The 17,720-nt window shown below is 47.5% G+C and overlaps 1 protein-coding gene across 1 annotated transcript in view; it reads right to left on the bottom strand.

Annotated features, from left to right (window-relative positions):
• LOC126482051 (juvenile hormone acid O-methyltransferase-like) overlaps positions 1-17,720 on the bottom strand; it is a 68,737-nt gene that overhangs the window by 33,524 nt on the left and 17,493 nt on the right. The window contains exon 3 of the mRNA XM_050106026.1: positions 2,630-2,777. Within this exon, the coding sequence (XP_049961983.1) occupies positions 2,630-2,777 (148 nt within the window). The remainder of the gene's footprint in view (positions 1-2,629; positions 2,778-17,720) is intronic.

Genomic DNA, 17,720 nt, shown 5'->3' with positions numbered 1-17,720 from the left:
GGTCGGTACAAGGTCATTGTTGACCTTTTTCATGACCCGATGGACAGCCGTCACACCCTGCTCAGCGAGGAAAGATTGAAGCTCCTCGTCAGTCAATCCATCGAGGGAGCTACTATAGACTACACCACGAGACGAATTCAAAGTGCGGTGGGCCTCCACCCGGACAGGGAACGTGTACAAGAGTGTGGCCCGAAGCAGCTTTTGCGCCTGAAAGGCACTCTCAGTTTCTAGTAATAAGGTACCGTTACGCAACCTGGTACAAGATTTGACAGATCCGGCTATGGCATCTACGCCCTTCTGAATAACGAAAGGGTTAACAGAGGAAAAATCCTTTCCGTCCTCAGATCGAGAAACTACGAGGAACTGTGGGGCAGGCGGTAGTACTTTTGTCACTGTTGGCTGGTCACGTTTCCGTTTTTGGGTCGAAGTCGAAAGCGATGGAGTGGAATCCATTGCGGAGGAATCCCCCATGATTGCCAGCGTCTCCGATGGCGCGCTCCTTCCTTGTGGGGACCCTCTCAGAGGGCACTCCCGCCTTAGGTGAATGTTTACACCTCAGGTCACACCTCCCGAGAAACAGACGGAGGGACCAATCGGCATGGTCAGAAGGTATCAGCTCAGGCAATCACCCCTCCCCGGGCCTGGCCTTTACCAGGGGGTACGCGCGTGCCTTACATGTCTACCCAGGGCGGGGACTTACGCGTTACCCCGTCACCGGCTACGCGTGCGAACGCGTGGGTCGGCCTTCAGACACGCACAGGGAGGAAGGAAGAAGAGGAAAAAGAAGAGAGAGAGGGAGAAAGAGGACAGACTGTCTCAAACGCCGAGGCGGAGACCAGAGAAGGCAAGGAGAAGAAGGCAAGGAGAAGAAGGCAATGAGAAGGCAAGGAGAAGAAGGCAATGAGAAGGCAAGGAGAAGAAGGCAATGAGAAGGCAAGGAGAAGAAGGCAATGAGAAGGCAAGGAGAAAAAGGCAATGAGAAGGCAAGGAGAAATCAAGGGAAAGAGTAAGGAAGACAGTGAAGTGGAGAAGAGCAAAGAAAGGAACCAACAAAAGGAAGGAAGAAACGAGAAGTGAAAAACCAAAGAGACCACGATTATAGGTCGTGAAACCGTCCGTCTCCGGACGCAGGCGCTAACTACCCCCGTGAGGGGGATGGACTCCTTTTAGTCGCCTCTTACGACAGGCAGGAATACCTCGGGCCTATTCTAATCCCCGGACCCGCAGGGGGAATTTTGGGGAGTGACTGTCACCAGTACATCACCGAGTTTGTTACATTCAAGCAGCAAGTGTGACTGGGGAGGGCATGTTTTGATCAAAACAGACGCCTTTTTCAGTTTGGAGATGGCTACCAATTCCCCAAATTTGTCTTCTGTGTTTCCCGACGAAGAATATGGCTTCTGTGGCCAAGAAAAAACGCAAACCAGGCACCGCGCAAACCAGGCACCGCGCAAATCAGGTATTGAGAGGAGCATTACTCTGCTTGCTGCATAGCCTTACATTTTTCCCAAGGAATAGCCAGTGAAGGCAAAATGTTAGGGTCAGTCTTTCTGCACTGAATGAGGACTTTCGTTCCATAGACTTCTAGGGCGCTATGGCCACCAGCAAGATGTAACTCCATTCACTTAATTTGTGGCTCATCTGCTCATCCATCGTGGTGCCCTCAAAACAGGGGCTCTCCCCATGGGCGCTACCCAGCCTCAGCAACAACTATCTGGGCAGTAATCCATTGCACTGAGTTCCTGGGATCCAGCCATGATGGGCAAACACTTCTTGCCATACATGTGACGTTTTCAGCTCAGGAACCAACAGATTGATCCCTGTGTGGTCCCGGGGCTACCACCATGCATGTGTTTGCCACTCCACACACACACACACACACACACACACACACACACACACACACACACACACACACACACACACACACACACGTGAGAAATCATAAAGCAGGTCCAAGCGGGGTCTGCATCAATAAAACCATTTGATGGAGAGACACAGGAGGAAATGGAGAATGGGAGTGTAAGCTTATAGCACCGGAAGGAAGTAATGCTACCAAGGCTGGGGCCGAACAGTAGCCAAGCACGTACTCTCAACACAGTTTAAAGCCCCATGGGGGAAACTTTTCAAGTTCGAATGCCACTGCATCATCGTTTGACAGAAAAACGATCCCACCCGACTTCGTCTACTTGCGCAGTTCAATGCTTCTTGTGCGTGATTTTCTGTTTACTGAGCAGAAACTGTTGGACCATTGAACTATAACAGCTGAGTGGATTAACCATGCTTTGCCAGTAATTTCAGAGCCATCACATTGAGTTCCTTGTATTTGTCTTGGGGGATTTTCTTTATTTTTCTTTTTCTTTGTGGGCGAAGGCGATTTAACATATAATTGTGATCTCCCCACTTGTCTGTATTCCTTTTAGTGTCTTGATCAGAAAGTTATTAAGCTGGAGGTCAATGTTAATTACATTTTCTAGTATGTAAGGCATCTGATGCTTGCGTCACGATTGGGACAAAATGCGTAGGGCAGATGCTCGATTCAGTAAGAACAATCATGAGCGGATCTAACATAACGTCTGCATTCCATAAGATGTTGCACATAGCGGTTGAAACTTAGAATATCACTTACCTTTTGCACATGACTCTTTTTCAGTCACGTACACTATCTCCTGTTGGTTACACGTTTTTACAGCGAGTCCTGCCTGCTGCAGGTTGATGTTCAGATCATCTTGCAGGTTATCTGAGAGCTGGTACGGTGAGAGGAACTGCTGATAATCCTGTAATCATAAAAGTTTTACCGCAATGAAATAATCTTGAGTCGAATGTTGTCTGTTGCACCACTCTTCACAGTACAGACACTAATACCTTATCAAAGTTTGAAAGATGAGAGTACAACAATAACTATACTGCCTGACGAAAGGAATGTAACACCCAGAAGGGGATAGGAAAACTAAACGTTACTTCATGGAACGATATTTCAGAGATAAAATACAGTCAAATTTACGAAGAACTCGGCAGTGTTTTTTTTTTTTTTTGTTTGTGGTTTTAGGGCGCAAAACTTCTATGGTCATTAGCGCCCAGCCCGTGACGTAGAAAACAGGAAAAAAACGAAATTTAAAATCAGCAGCAATGGGAACAAAGACATAAAATTTGAGAAACTAAAGGCAGAAGGAATGCTTAAAAATCAACTATAGAAAGGGGGTGGTTGTCCCCCAAAGAAAAAGGCTTCAAATGACTGACGTCATTTCACTGTCACTAATAAACTGTAGAACGCGGTCAGCTGAGCGCGTGTCATCTGCTAAAATCGACGATAGAGCAGGCGATAGCTGTAGACGGGAGCGTAACGGATTAAAATAGGGGCATTCAATTAAAAGGTGTCTGACCGTCCACGGCTGAGAGCAGTGGGGACAGAGTGGGGGAGGATCACCGCTTAAAAGATGTCGATGACTAAAAAGACAGTGCCCTATCCGGAGTCTAGCTAAAATTACCTCCTCCCGACGACGCGTTCGGGAGGAAGAGGTCCATGCGCAAGGAAGGGCTTTCACTTCCCGCAATTTATTATGGGGAAGTGTTGACCAATGCGCATGCCATAAATGAGCAACTTGGCGACATAAACCGCTACGTAGATCGGTAAACGGAAGAGACTGAATAGCTGGCCGAGGTAGAGAGACTGCAGCCTTGGCCGCTGTATCGGCCGCCTCATTTCCACAGATACCAGCGTGTCCCGGGAGCCAGAGGAACGCCACTGAGACGCCCCCCAGGTGGAGCAAGCGCAGACACTCCTGAATCCGGTGGACCAGAGGGTGCACAGGGTAAAGAGCTTGGAGACTTAGGAGAGAGCTGAGAGAATCTGAGCAGATTACGTACTGTATCCGCTGATGGCGGCGGATGTAGTGGACAGCCTGGAGAATAGCGTAAAGCTCCGCAGTATAAACCGAACACTGGTCAGGAAGCCGAAAGTGATTTGGGGTGTCGCCAACAATATAGGCACTCCCTACACCTAACGATGTTTTCGAGCCATCGGTGTAAATAAATGTGGCTTCCGTCATTTGTGCACATAGAGCAGCAAATGCCCGACGGTAGACAAGTGTAGGGGTACCATCCTTGGGAAATTGACATAGGTCTCTGAGCAAGTCGATCTGGGGACGGAGCCAAGGTGGTGCTGTACCCCAAGTTGTCAAGAAGGTTTTAGGAAAGCGGAAGGAAAGAGAATGGAGCAGTTGACGGAAGCGGACTCCCGGGGGTAGTAGGGAGGAGGAGCGGCCTGCATACCCTACATCAAAGGAGGCGTCGAAAAAAAGGTCATGGGCAGGATTAGCAGGCATGGAAGACAGATGGCTAGCATAACGACTCAGAAGGACTGCCCGCCGATTGGATAGCGGAGGTTCAGCAGTCTCAGCATAAAGGCTTTCCACAGGGCTGGTGTAAAAAGCTCCAGACACTAAACGTAATCCACGGTGGTGGATAGAGTCGAGACGCCGAAGAATAGACGGCCGAGCAGAGGAGTAGACAATGCTTCCATAATCCAATTTCAAGCGCACTAATGCGCGATAGAGGCGGAGAAGGACCACTCGGTCCGCTCCCCAAGAGGTGCCATTCAGGACACGGAGGGTGTTAAGGGAACGCAGACACCGAGCCGAAAGATAGGAAACGTGGGAGGACCAGCACAGTTTTCTGTCAAACATAAGACCCAAGAATTTAGCGACGTCGGAAAACGGAAGGTTGACAGGACCTAGATGTAAGGAAGGCGGAAGAAACTCCTTACGTCGCCAAAAGTTAACACAAACGGTCTTACTGGGTGAGAAACGGAAGCCGGTTTCGACGCTCCACGAGTGGAGGCGATCGAGACATCCTTGAAGACGTCTTTCAAGAAGGCTGGTCCGTTGAGAGCTGTAGTAGATCGCAAAATCGTCCACAAAGAGGGAGCCCGAGACATCAGGAAGGAGACAATCCATAATTGGATTAATGGCGATGGCAAACAGTACAACACTCAGCACGGAGCCCTGGGGTACCCCGTTTTTTTGGGAGAAAGTACGGGAGAGAGTAGTGTTCACCCGCACCCTAAATGTGCGCTCTGCCATAAATTCGCGAAGAAAAAGGGGCAGCCGGCCTCGAAAGCCCCATGAGAACAGTGTGCGGAGGATGCCTGTCCTCCAACAGGTATCGTATGCTCTCTCCAGATCAAAAAATATTGCTACCGTTTGGCGTTTCCGGAGAAAATTGTTCATGATATAAGTGGAGAGAGCAACAAGATGGTCAACGGCAGAACGATGTTGTCGGAATCCGCATTTGGCTGGTGTTAAAAGACTGCGGGATTCCAGCCACCAAGCTAAACGGTAATTCACCATACGCTCCAAAACCTTACAGACACTACTCGTGAGAGAAATGGGGCGATAGCTAGAGGGGAGATGTTTGTCCTTTCCAGGTTTCGGAACGGGGACGACAATAGCTTCCCGCCATCGTCTGGGAAAGGTACTGCCGGTCCAAATTCGATTATAAAGGCGAAGGAGGTAACGCAGGCTATGGGCTGATAAATGCAGCAACATTCAGACATGGATACCATCCGGTCCTGGGGCGGAGGAGCGAGAAGAGAGTGCATGTTGGAGTTCGCGCATGGAGAAAACAGTATTGTAGCTTTCGCGATTTTGAGAGGAGAAAGCAAGATGTCGCACTTCCGCTGCACGTTTCTTCGGGAGAAACGCTGGCGGGTAATTTGAAGAGCTCGAAATCTCAGCAAAGTGCTGACCCAATGAGTTAGAAATTGCGACGGGGTCCACTAAGGTATCATGCGCGACAGTGAGCCCAGAGACCGGGGAGAAACTAGGCGCGCCTGAGAACCGTCGAAGCCGACTCCAAACTTCCGAGGAGGGAGTGAAGGTGTTAAATGAGCTAATAAAGAATTGCCAGCTTGCCTTCTTGCTATCGCGGATGACGCGACGGCATCGCGCACGGAGCTGCTTATATCGGATACAGTTGGCCAAAGTTGGATGGTGACGGAAAATGCGAAGAGCACGTCGCCGCTCACGTATTGCGTCACGGCATGCCTCGTTCCACCAAGGAACTGGGGGGCGCCGGGGCAATTCGGAGGTGCGTGGTATTGAAAGTTCCGCAGCTGTGAGAATAACGTCGGTAAAATGTGTGACCTCATCGTCGACGCTGGGAAAGCGACGGTCATCGAATGTCGCTAGAGACGAAAAAAGTGTCCAATCGGCTTGGGCAAACTTCCAGCGTCGCGAGCGCATATATGGCAGTTGAGGCTGCAGTCGAAGAACACATGGAAAGTGGTCACTCGAGTGTGTATCATCAAGGGCGAACCATTCGAAGCGCCGAGCTAGCGGAACAGTACCGACCGCAAGGTCCAAATGAGATAAATTTGCCGTTGAGGCAGACAAAAATGTGGGGACCCCAGTGTTGAGGCAGACTAGATCCACTTGGTGGAAGACGTCTAGCAATAGTGAGCCACGTGGACAAGCATGTGGAGATCCCCAAAGCGGGTGGTGGGCATTGAAGTCCCCAACCAGCAAATAGGGGGGTGGAAGCTGATCAAGAAGATGAAGGAGATCAGCTCGTGCCAGTGGTGTGGACGATGGAATGTATACCGTACATAGAGAGAACGTGTATCCAGAAAGGGAAAGACGGACGGCGACAGCTTGGAAGGAACTGTTTAAGGGGATTGGGTGATAATGGAGAGTATCATGGAGCAGAATCATGAGTCCTCCATGGGCTGGAGTGCCTTCAACAGAGGAAAGGTCATATCGAACGGACTGAAAATGAGGGAGAACAAAGTGGTCATGGGGACGCAGCTTTGTTTCCTGAAGACAGAAGATGACCGGCGAGTAGGATCGTAAGAGGATCGACAATTCATCCCGATTGGCGCGAATGCCGCGGATATTCCAGTGGATAATGGACATAGGGTGAACAGAAAATGGAGAAACGTGACCAAGGGTGCTGTCAACTCAACGACTGCTCAGAGCTTGCGACCGACAGCATGGAATGGCATTCAGTCGAAGGCAGAAGATCCTGATCCATAGGTTGGTCAGGAGCAGCTCCTGCCACCAACGATCGGCCAGTTGACCGGCCACCAGCAGTGCGCCTCGGCGACACAGAAGATGGCCGAGGGCGATTTCCGCCAGGTGGTGCTGTAGTTGGGACACGCCTTGGCGGAGAAGGAGAGGAACTGTGTTTCTTCGTAGCCTTCTTGGAGGTATGATGTTTAGAGGAAGGAGGAACCGATGGTTGTGAAGTTGCAGTACGTAAAAACTCTTCACGAGAATGCTCTTTTTTCGAAGACTTGGCGTCTGACTTTTGGGCTCGAGATTTAGCAGAACCCGACGAAGGGTGAGCCATAGAGTGGGCAGGCGAAAGTGGTGAGGTTGAACGGGCGATCTTTGCGCTGGCCGATCTGACAACCGTGGTACTAAATGTGAGGTCGCAAGTCTGCGTGGCCGCCTCCTTTGTTGGCCGAGGAGAAGCAAGGACAATGCTGTATTTTCCTTTCTGAGGCACGGTGGGCTGTCGACTGGCGAGTAACTTTCGAGCAGCAAAGGTCGACACCTTTTCCTTTACTCTGATCTCCTGGATGAGCTTTTCATCCTTAAAAACGGGGCAATCTCGAGAGGAAGCAGCGTGGTCACCCATACAGTTGATGCAGTGAGGGGATGGAGGTGGACAAGCACCCTCATGGGCATCCTTGCCACACGTAACACATTTGGCCGGATTAGAACAGGACTGGCTGGTGTGATTGAACCGCTGACATCGATAGCAACGCGTAGGGTTTGGGACATAAGGGCGAACAGAAATTATCTCATAGCCTGCTTTGATTTTTGATGGGAGTTGAACTTTGTCAAATGTCAAGAAGACAGTGCGGGTTGGAATGATGTTCGAGTCAACCCTTTTCATAACCCGATGAACAGCGGTGACGCCCTGGTCAGACAGGTAGTGCTGAATTTCTTCGTCAGACAATCCATCGAGGGAGCGTGTATAAACGACTCCACGCGAGGAATTTAAGGTACGGTGCGGTTCCACCCGGACAGGGAAGGTGTGGAGCAGAGAAGTACGCAGCAATTTTTGAGCCTGGAGGGCACTGTGTGTTTCTAACAACAGGGTACCATTCCGTAATCTGGAACAAGACTTTACAGGACCCGCAATTGCGTCGACACCTTTCTGAATAATGAAAGGGTTGACCGTGGAAAAGTCGTGACCTTCGTCAGACCGAGAAACAACAAGGAACTGTGGCAACGATGGAAGAACCGTCTGTGGCTGAGACTCAGTGAACTTACGTTTGTGAGCAGACATAGTGGAAGGTGAGGAAACCACTGCGGAAGAATCCCCCATGATTACCGGCGTCTCCGATGGCGCGCTCCTCCCTTGTGGGGGCCCTCACCGAGGGCACACCCGCCTTAGGTGATTGTTCACACCTCAGGTCACACCTCCCGACAAACGGACGGTGGGACCAATCGGCACTTTCGGAAGGTATCAGCTCGGGTAATCACCCCTCCCTGGGCCTGGCCGTTACCAGGGGGTACGTACGTGTCCTACCTGTCTACCCGGGGCGGGGAATTACGCGTTACCCCGTCACCGGCTACGCATGGAAGTGCGTGGGTCGGCCTTCAGACACGCACAGGGAGGAAGAAAGAGACAGGGAAAGGAAAGAAGAGAGGTCTCAAACGCCGCAGCGGAGAAAAGGGTAAAGGGAAGAGGTAAAGGGAAGAGGTAAAGGGAAGAGGTAAAGGGAAGAGGTAAAGGGAAGAGGTAAAGGGAAGAGGTAAAGGGAAGAGGTAAAGGGAAGAGGTAAAGGGAAGAGGTAAAGGGAAGAGGTAAAGGGAAGAGGTAAAGGGAAGAGGTAAAGGGAAGAGGTAAAGGGAAGAGGTAAAGGGAAGAGGTAAAGGGAAGAGGTAAAGGGAAGAGGTAAAGGGAAGAGGTAAAGGGAAGAGGTAAAGGGAAGAGGTAAAGGGAAGAGGTAAAGGGAAGAGGTAAAGGGAAGAGGTAAAGGGAAGAGGTAAAGGGAAGAGGTAAAGGGAAGAGGTAAAGGGAAGAGGTAAAGGGAAGAGGTAAAGGGAAGAGGTAAAGGGAAGAGGTAAAGGGAAGAGGTAAAGGGAAGAGGTAAAGGGAAGAGGTAAAGGGAAGAGGTAAAGGGAAGAGGTAAAGGGAAGAGGTAAAGGGAAGAGGTAAAGGGAAGAGGTAAAGGGAAGAGGTAAAGGGAAGAGGTAAAGGGAAGAGGTAAAGGGAAGAGGTAAAGGGAAGAGGTAAAGGGAAGAGGTAAAGGGAAGAGGTAAAGGGAAGAGGTAAAGGGAAGAGGTAAAGGGAAGAGGTAAAGGGAAGAGGTAAAGGGAAGAGGTAAGGAAAAGAGAAGGACGAAGAAAGATGAAGACATACAAGCAAGGAAGGCGAAGAGTGCGGTACATTTACAAGCGGCCGTCTCCGGACGGAGGCACAAACCATACTCCCCAGGGGGGGAGAAGGGGAAGGAAAGAGCCAGAGGTGAGGGGGAGGGGCGAAGACGGGGGATGGGGAAGGATACGGAAAGGGAAGGTATGCAGCCCGGAAAGGAAGGAAGGCCACATTAGCTCGGGGTCCCGTGCTCGCTGCACACGTATCCACAAAAGAGTTGTGGATCCCCTGGGGGCAACTCGGCAGTGTGTTTCCATTTATCAATATGACGTTAGGCCACAGCCCCTCACCCCGCCCCCTACTCCCTCCGTCAAAGCCGCTGCGTTCTCTCCTGAACCAAGCTGGCCCACATCTGTTTCAAGTGGTCCTTGACATCTTTGATATTGGCATTGAGACGGAGTTTATGACCAAGCTGGTCACGCAGATGTTAGGTACAGATCTGTGGACCTTTCTGGATACGACAGTATCTTAATATCATGGAGGCATTTAAGGGCAATAGCCATGTGTGTACGAGCAAAATTGCAGCAAGATACTGTCACATGGGAGGTAATACATGAGGACTCAGGATGTTCGTGATTTGCTTTTGCGCCGTCAGAGTTCACTTTATCAGTACCAGCCGTGACGAAGTCATACCAGATAGCTAGCTATGTCATGGCGCCATGAGCAACACCTCTGTTTCTCTCCAAAACATTCGAAGAATGGGATCCCTCGACGGTTCGCCGCCATACTTACCGATGACGGCCATCGTGGGTAATTCAGAATGCTGTTCATCGCAGAACAGAATGCGACGCCATTCATCAGCAATCCTTGCTTCCAGATCACGACACCACTCCAAAAGCAGCCATTTGTGTTGTGATGTGATTTTAATGGCAGCCTACTCATGTAATGGTGTTTTCTTAATCCGTTTGCTGCTCGTCTCTGACATGTGGTGCAGGATGACACGATGTTACAGGGAGTCCAGTACTTGTTCTCGGTTGGAAGACCCAAATGTGAAGGGGTTACAATGTGCGTCGTGCACAATATGGCTATCCTCCATTGTGATGATCTGAAGTGCTTGAGGAAAATGTTTAATACTATGCCTGCTATCAAGTTTCAGTCGGAGTTCAACATCGGAAAGCGCCAAAAATCTGGATATTCGACCAGCTGGCCAAATGGACACCTGCAGTGAGACCCTATTCAAACTCTGCAACGTGCTGAGAACGCTGCCTCGCATGGGTATGATACATATTTGCGTCCATCAGTGATCACTTCACATCAGATGCTGTGCAAGCCCCATATACCCTACCAAGCCTGGTAATAACAGTGAACACGAAAACATTAATGCGCTCTGGTGCTGATCCTATTTGTCAGAGAATCTTAGTTCTAACCATTTCTATACCCGCCGACGAGTACTTTTATGAAGTTACATTGACATCGGACCATGTTTTCTGTGCACTTGTTTTTGTCAGGCAGTGTAGAGTGGGTAACAGTATTCACCGAGTAGGACGTGGACGCCGAGCTCTGTGGCTGTTTTGGTTACTTTCGAGGGCAGTGCGCTAGCATTGTGCCTATCTGGCTTAAACCTTCCCCCTTTCTTCCTTTATTTATATCGTATAATACTTCCACTATCTTAAACCGTACACAACATCTACACTTGATACTTCCTGCCATTTCGGAAGATAATCGCGAGATCTCTTATTTATGACTTCACTCAGGTTCTCGCACTGTCGACAATGAGTACTGAGCTCAGAAGAAGCTTCATCCCCTTTTACAGTGAATATTTACCAGAGTCAAAATCTGGTCTTTGTTACGTGTCATTCTTCCCTGGAAAACTGTACATCAATAATACATTTTTCCATGTGCAACGCTAATGTGGAGACATTTTTAGACAGCACATCGTTTCAATTTACACAATCGTTGAACACTCCACGAACATACAGGTATTCTATTTCTAACGTCGGTTTCTCTTAGAGTATGTGGTATAATATTATGATGATTTACGTCCAATAGCCGATTTAAAAAGAAGCCTCACAGGACCAGAGGAAATTGTCGTTTGGGCCAAACCAGTATTTCGCTAATTACATCCGAGGGCCCCCCCATGAACCATGGACCTTGCCGTTGGTGGGGAGGCTTGCGTGCCTCAGCGATACAGATGGCCGTACCGTAGGTGCAACCCCAACGGAGGGGTATCTGTTGAGAGGCCAGACAAACATGTGGTTCCTGAAGAGGGGCAGCAGCCTTTTCAGTAGTTGCAGGGGCAACAGTCTGGATGATTGACTGATCTGGCCTTGTAACATTAACCAAAACGGCCTTGCTGTGCTGGTACTGCGAACGGCTGAAAGCAAGGGGAAACTACAGCCGTAATTTCTCCCGAGGACATGCAGCTTTACTGTATGATTAAATGAAGATGGCGTCCTCTTGGGCAAAATATTCCGGAGGTAAAATAGTCCCCCATTCTGATCTCCGGGCGGGGACTACTCAAGAGGACGTCGTTATCAGGAGAAAGAAAACTGGCATTCTACGGATCGGAGCTTGGAATGTCAGATCCCTTAATCGGGCAGGTAGGTTAGAAAATTTAAAAATGGAAATGGATAGGTTAAAGTTAGATATAGTGGGAATTAGTGAAGTTCGGTGGCAGGAGGAACAAGACTTTTGGTCAGGTGATTACAGGGTTATAAATACAAAATCAAATAGGGGTAATGCAGGAGTAGGTTTAATAATGAATAAAAAAATAGGAGTGCGGGTTAGCTACTACAAACAGCATAGTGAACGCATTGTTGTGGCCAAGATAGACACAAAGCCCATGCCTACTACAGTAGTACAAGTTTATATGCCAACTAGCTCTGCAGATGATGAAGAAATTGATGAAATGTATGACGAGATAAAAGAAATTATTCAGGTAGTGAAGGGAGACGAAAATTTAATAGTCATGGGTGACTGGAATTTGTCAGTAGGAAAAGGGAGAGAAGGAAACATAGTAGGTGAATATGGATTGGGGGGGGGGGAGAAATGAAAGAGGAAGCCGCCTTGTAGAATTTTGCACAGAGCATAACTTAATCATAGCTAACACTTGGTTCAAGAATCATGAAAGAAGGTTGTATACCTGGAAGAATCCTGGAGATACTAAAAGGTATCACATAGATTACATAATGGTAAGACAGAGATTTAGGAACCAGGTTTTAAATTGTAAGACATTTCCAGGGGCAGATGTGGATGCTGACCACAATCTATTGGTTATGAGCTGTAGATTGAAACTGAAGAAACTGCAAAAAGGCGGGAATTTAAGGAGATGGGACCTGGATAAACTGAAAGAACCAGAGGTTGTACAGAGTTTCAGGGAGAGCATAAGGGAACAATTGACAGGAATGGGGGAAAGAAATACAGTAGAAGAAGAATGGGTAGCTCTGAGAGATGAAGTAGTGAAGGCAGCAGAGGATCAAGTAGGTAAAAAGACGAGGGCTAATAGAAATCCTTGGATAACAGAAGAAATATTGAATTTAATTGATGAAAGGAGAAAATATAAAAATGCAGTAAATGAAGCAGGCAAAAAGGAATACAAACGTCTCAAAAATGAGATCGACAGGAAGTGCAAAATGGCTAAGCAGGGATGGCTAAAGGACAAATGTAAGGATGTAGAGGCTTGTCTCACTAGGGGTAAGATAGATACTGCCTACAGGAAAATTAAAGAGACCTTTGGAGAAAAGAGAACCACTTGTATGCGTATCAAGAGCTCAGATGGCAACCCAGTTCTAAGCAAAGAAGGGAAGGCAGAAAGGTGGAAGGAGTATATAGAGGGTTTATACAAGGGCGATGTACTTGAGGACAATATTATGGAAATGGAAGAGGATGTAGATGAAGATGAAATGGGAGATACGATAATGCTTGAAGAGTTTGACAGAGTACTGAAAGGCCTGAGTCGAAACAAGGCCCCGGGAGTAGACATCATTCCATTAGAACTACTGACGACCTTGGGAGAGCCAGTCATGACAAAACTCTACTATCTGGTGAGCAAGATGAATGAGACAGGGGAAATATTCTCAGACTTCAAGAAGAATATAATAATTCCAATCCCAAAGAAAGAAGGTGTTGACAATTACCAAACTATCAGTTTAATAAGTCACAGCTGCAAAATACTAACGCGAATTCTTTACAGACGAATGGAAAAATTGGTAGAAGTCGACCTCGGGGAAGATCAGTTTGGATTCCGTAGAAATGTTGGAACACGTGAGGCAATACTGACCTTACGGCTTATCTTAGAAGAAAGATTAAGAAAAGGCAAACCTACGTTTCTAGCATTTGTAGACTTAGAGAAAGCTTTTGACAACGTTAACTGGAATACTCTCTTTCAAATTCTAAAGGTGGCAGGGGTAAAATACAGGGAGAGAACGGCTATTTACAATTTGTACAGACACCAGATGGCAGTTATAAGAGTCGAGGGGCATGAAAGGGAAGCAGTGGTTGGGAAAGGAGTGAGACAGGGTTGTAGCCTCTCCCCGATGTTATTCAATCTGTATATTGAGCAAGCAGTAAAGGAAACAAATGAAAAATTCGGAGTAGGTATTAAAATTCATGGAGAAGAAGTAAAAACTTTGAGGTTCGCCGATGACATTGTAATTCTGTCAGAGACAGCAAAGGACTTAGAAGAGCAGTTGAACGGAATGGATAGTGTCTTGAAAGGAGGATATAAGATGAACATCAACAAAAGCAAAACGAGGATAATGGAATGTAGTCAAATCAAATTGGGTGATGCTGAGGGGATTAGATTAGGAAATGAGACACTAAAAGTAGTAAAGGAGTTTTGCTATTTGGGGAGCAAAATAACTGATGATGGTCGAAGTAGAGAGGATATAAAATGTAGACTGGCAATGGCAAGGAAATCGTTTCTGAAGAAGAGAAATTTGTTAACATCGAGTATAGATTTAAGTGTCAGGAAGTCGTTTCTGAAAGTATTTGTATGGAAGTGAAACATGGACGATAACGAGTTTGGACAAGAAGAGAATAGAAGCTTTCGAAATGTGGTGCTACAGAAGAATGCTGAAGATAAGATGGGTAGATCACGTAACTAATGAGCAGGTATTGAATAGGATTGGTGAGAAGAGAAGTCTGTGGCACAACTTGACTAGAAGAAGGGATCGGTTGGTAGGACATGTTTTGAGGCATCAAGGGATCACAAATTTAGCATTGGGGGGCAGCTTGGAGGGTAAAAATCGTAGAGGGAGACCAAGAGATCAATACACTAAGCAGATTCAGAAGGATGTAGGTTGCAGTAGGTACTGGGAGATGAAGAAGCTTGCACAGGATAGAGTAGCATGGAGAGCTGCATCAAACCGGTCTCTGGACTGGAGACCACAACAACAACAACAACAATCCGAGGGCGTGCCGAAAAGTAATTCTTCCGAATTTTGTATGTGTAAACTTTTAAAGTTTTTTTTAATATAACTATAAGACCATCCATAAGCTTCATTTTTTATGTCTACATATTTATTTCCCCACACAGCCACCCAGGCGACAAAGACGTTTCTGTTAACGAGAAACCAGTTTGTTGACACCGTCAACTGCAGAATGTTTGACTTTGTTTACGGATCCAACACCTCTCCTTGCACCGCTTCATCAAGGTCAAACTTAAGTTCTCGAAGGCGTCCTGTAAGTTTTTGAAACGGATGCTAATCAGATGTGGCACATTCGGGACGGTATGGAGGATGACCGATGCCACTGAACCCAAGGTGTCCCATAGTTGCAGATGTTTCGGCGCTCGTTTGTGGTCTGGCATTACGCAGGAGGAGGTGGTGCTCCTTGTGTGGACGACCTCAATGCATTCGTGCCTTCAGTTGTACTGAGGGTTTCTCACGCACAGACAGTTGCGTATATCACACGCTACTGTTCGGAGCCCTCCAGCGGCATAGGATGGCTACTTGCGTCAGCGAAGCGGGGAAGTCGACCGAGGAATGTGCATGACGTGCAGTATATCAACACATATAGGGAACAGAGAAAAATCTGAGGAGCATCTTTTCTGCACGCCTTTGTAACTATGATTTTGTATTAATTTTTCTGCTCTAGAAGTAGTTTGTAACGTGGCTTACGAGTCACGGTGACCGACGGTCTGAACTTCTTACCCGAGCGTCATGCTACGAGTTTGAAATGAATAGCCCATGTTTGTCCACGCGCATTCATGCAGTTATACATAGTACGTCATTTATATGTTTGACGATGAAATATTTCTCCAACTTTTCCAAGAAACTGTTCAAAACATATTAAATAACTCTTGTCGCCCCACTAGAAGTTCCAAATACGCGATGATTCATGTTGGGCTATGTTTTGTCGCATCGCCTGAGAACAGTTGTGACAAAACTCGATGGATTACGAGTGACTGCCCAGCGGCCATGGGTGAGCATTGTTTCCAACAATTCAGAGATCATGTCGACTCAGTACTACGGAAGGATGGAAAGGGATTGTTGCATCTTGTCCTTATCAGTATATTAGCATAACTGGTCAAGTTATGCCCTAACAATTTTTCTGCTTTTGTTGTTGTGGTCTTCAATCCGAGGACTTGTTTGATACAGCTCTCTATGCTACCCATCCTGTTGGAACCTCTTCATCTCCAAATAGCTACTGGAAAGTGCATTCTTCAGAATCTGGTTCCTGTATTTATCTCTTTATCCGGCTTTATGATTTTTATCCCCACACGCTTCCCTCTGATGATCTCTTTATGTCTAAGAATACGCCCTACCAAGCGATCACTTCTTTTGGTCAAGCTGTGTCGCAAAATTTTCTCCCTAGTTCTATTCAGTAGCTTCTCATTACTAACGTGATCGACCCATCTAACCTTCAACATTCTAATGTAGCACCACGTTTCACTTCCATTCATGGCAACACTCCATACAAAAACCTTTACAAAAAGACTTCTTAACACTTAAATCTACCCTGGAGCGCCAAAGGAACTGGTGTAGGCATGCATATTCAAATACAGTGATATGTAAACAGGCAGAATACGGCGCTGCGGTCGGCAACGGCTACATTTGACAACAAGTGTTTGGCGCAGTTGTCAGATCCGTTAGTGCTGCTACAATGGCAGGTTATCAAGATTTAAGAGTCTGAACGTGGTGTTATAGTCGGCGCACGAGCGATGAGATACAGCAACTCCGAGGTAGCGATGAGTTTACCGTGAATATCAGGAATCCGTAAAAACATCAAATCTCCGATATCTCTGCAAGAATGGGACCGACCACGTCTGAAAAGAATCGTTCAGCGCGACAGAAGTGCAACCCTTCCGCAAATTGCTGCATATTTCACTGCTGGTCCATCAACAAGTGTCGTCGTGCGAACCATTCAACGAAACATCATCGATATGGGCTTTTGGAGTCTAAGGCCCACTCGTGTACCCTTGATGACTGCACGACACGAAGCTTTATGCCTCGCCTGGGGTGGTCAACACCGACTTTGACTGTTTATGACTAGAAACATGTTGCGGGTCGGACGAGTCTAGTTTCAAATTGCATCGAGCGAATGGACGTGTACGGGATGGAGACAACCTAATGAATCCATGGACCCTGCACGTCAGCAGGGAGTGTTCAAGCTGGTGGAGGCTATGTAATGGTTTGGGACGTGTGCCGTTAGAGTGATAAAGGACCTCTGATACGTCCCGATACGACTGACAGGTGACACGTTCGTAAGCATCCTGTCTAATTACCTGCATCCATTCATGTCCGCTGTGCATTCCGACGCCAAAGGACTTGAGCAATTCCAGCAGAACAACGTGACCCAACACGTCCGTAACTGCTGCAGAGTGGCTCCAGGAACAGTCTTCTAAGTTTGAACACTTCCGCTGGCCACCAAACTCCCCAGACAACATTACTGAGCATATCTGGGATGCCTTGCAGCGTGCTGTTCAGAGGAGATCTCCACCCCCTAGTACTCTCACGGAATTATGGACAGCCCTACAGAATTCATGTCAGTTCCCTCCAGGACTAATTCAGACGTCAGTGAAGTGCATGCCACGTCGTGATGCAGCACTTCTGCGTGCTCGCGGGGGCCCTACACGATATTATGCGGATGTACCAATTTCTATGGCTCTTCAATGTTTCGATGTTAAAAAAATTTCTCTTCTTCAGAAATGCGGTTCTTGCCATTGCAAGTGTACGTTTTATGTACACTAATTCACGTATCATTAGTTACTTCGTTGCTTAAATACACTATGTGATCAAAAGTATCAGGACACACCCAAAACACATACGTTTTTCATATTATGTGCATTGCGCTGTCACCTACTCTGGTACTCCATATCAGCGATCTCAGTAGTCATTGGACATCGTGAGAGAGAGCAGAATGGGGTGCTCCGCGGAACTCACGGACTC

The sequence above is a fragment of the Schistocerca serialis genome, chromosome 5 (genome assembly GCF_023864345.2).
Source record: "Schistocerca serialis cubense isolate TAMUIC-IGC-003099 chromosome 5, iqSchSeri2.2, whole genome shotgun sequence".
Lineage (NCBI taxonomy): Eukaryota > Metazoa > Arthropoda > Insecta > Orthoptera > Acrididae > Schistocerca > Schistocerca serialis.
The sequence above is the reverse complement of the archived record's forward strand: the minus strand, read 5'-3'. Positions and strand labels throughout refer to the sequence as shown.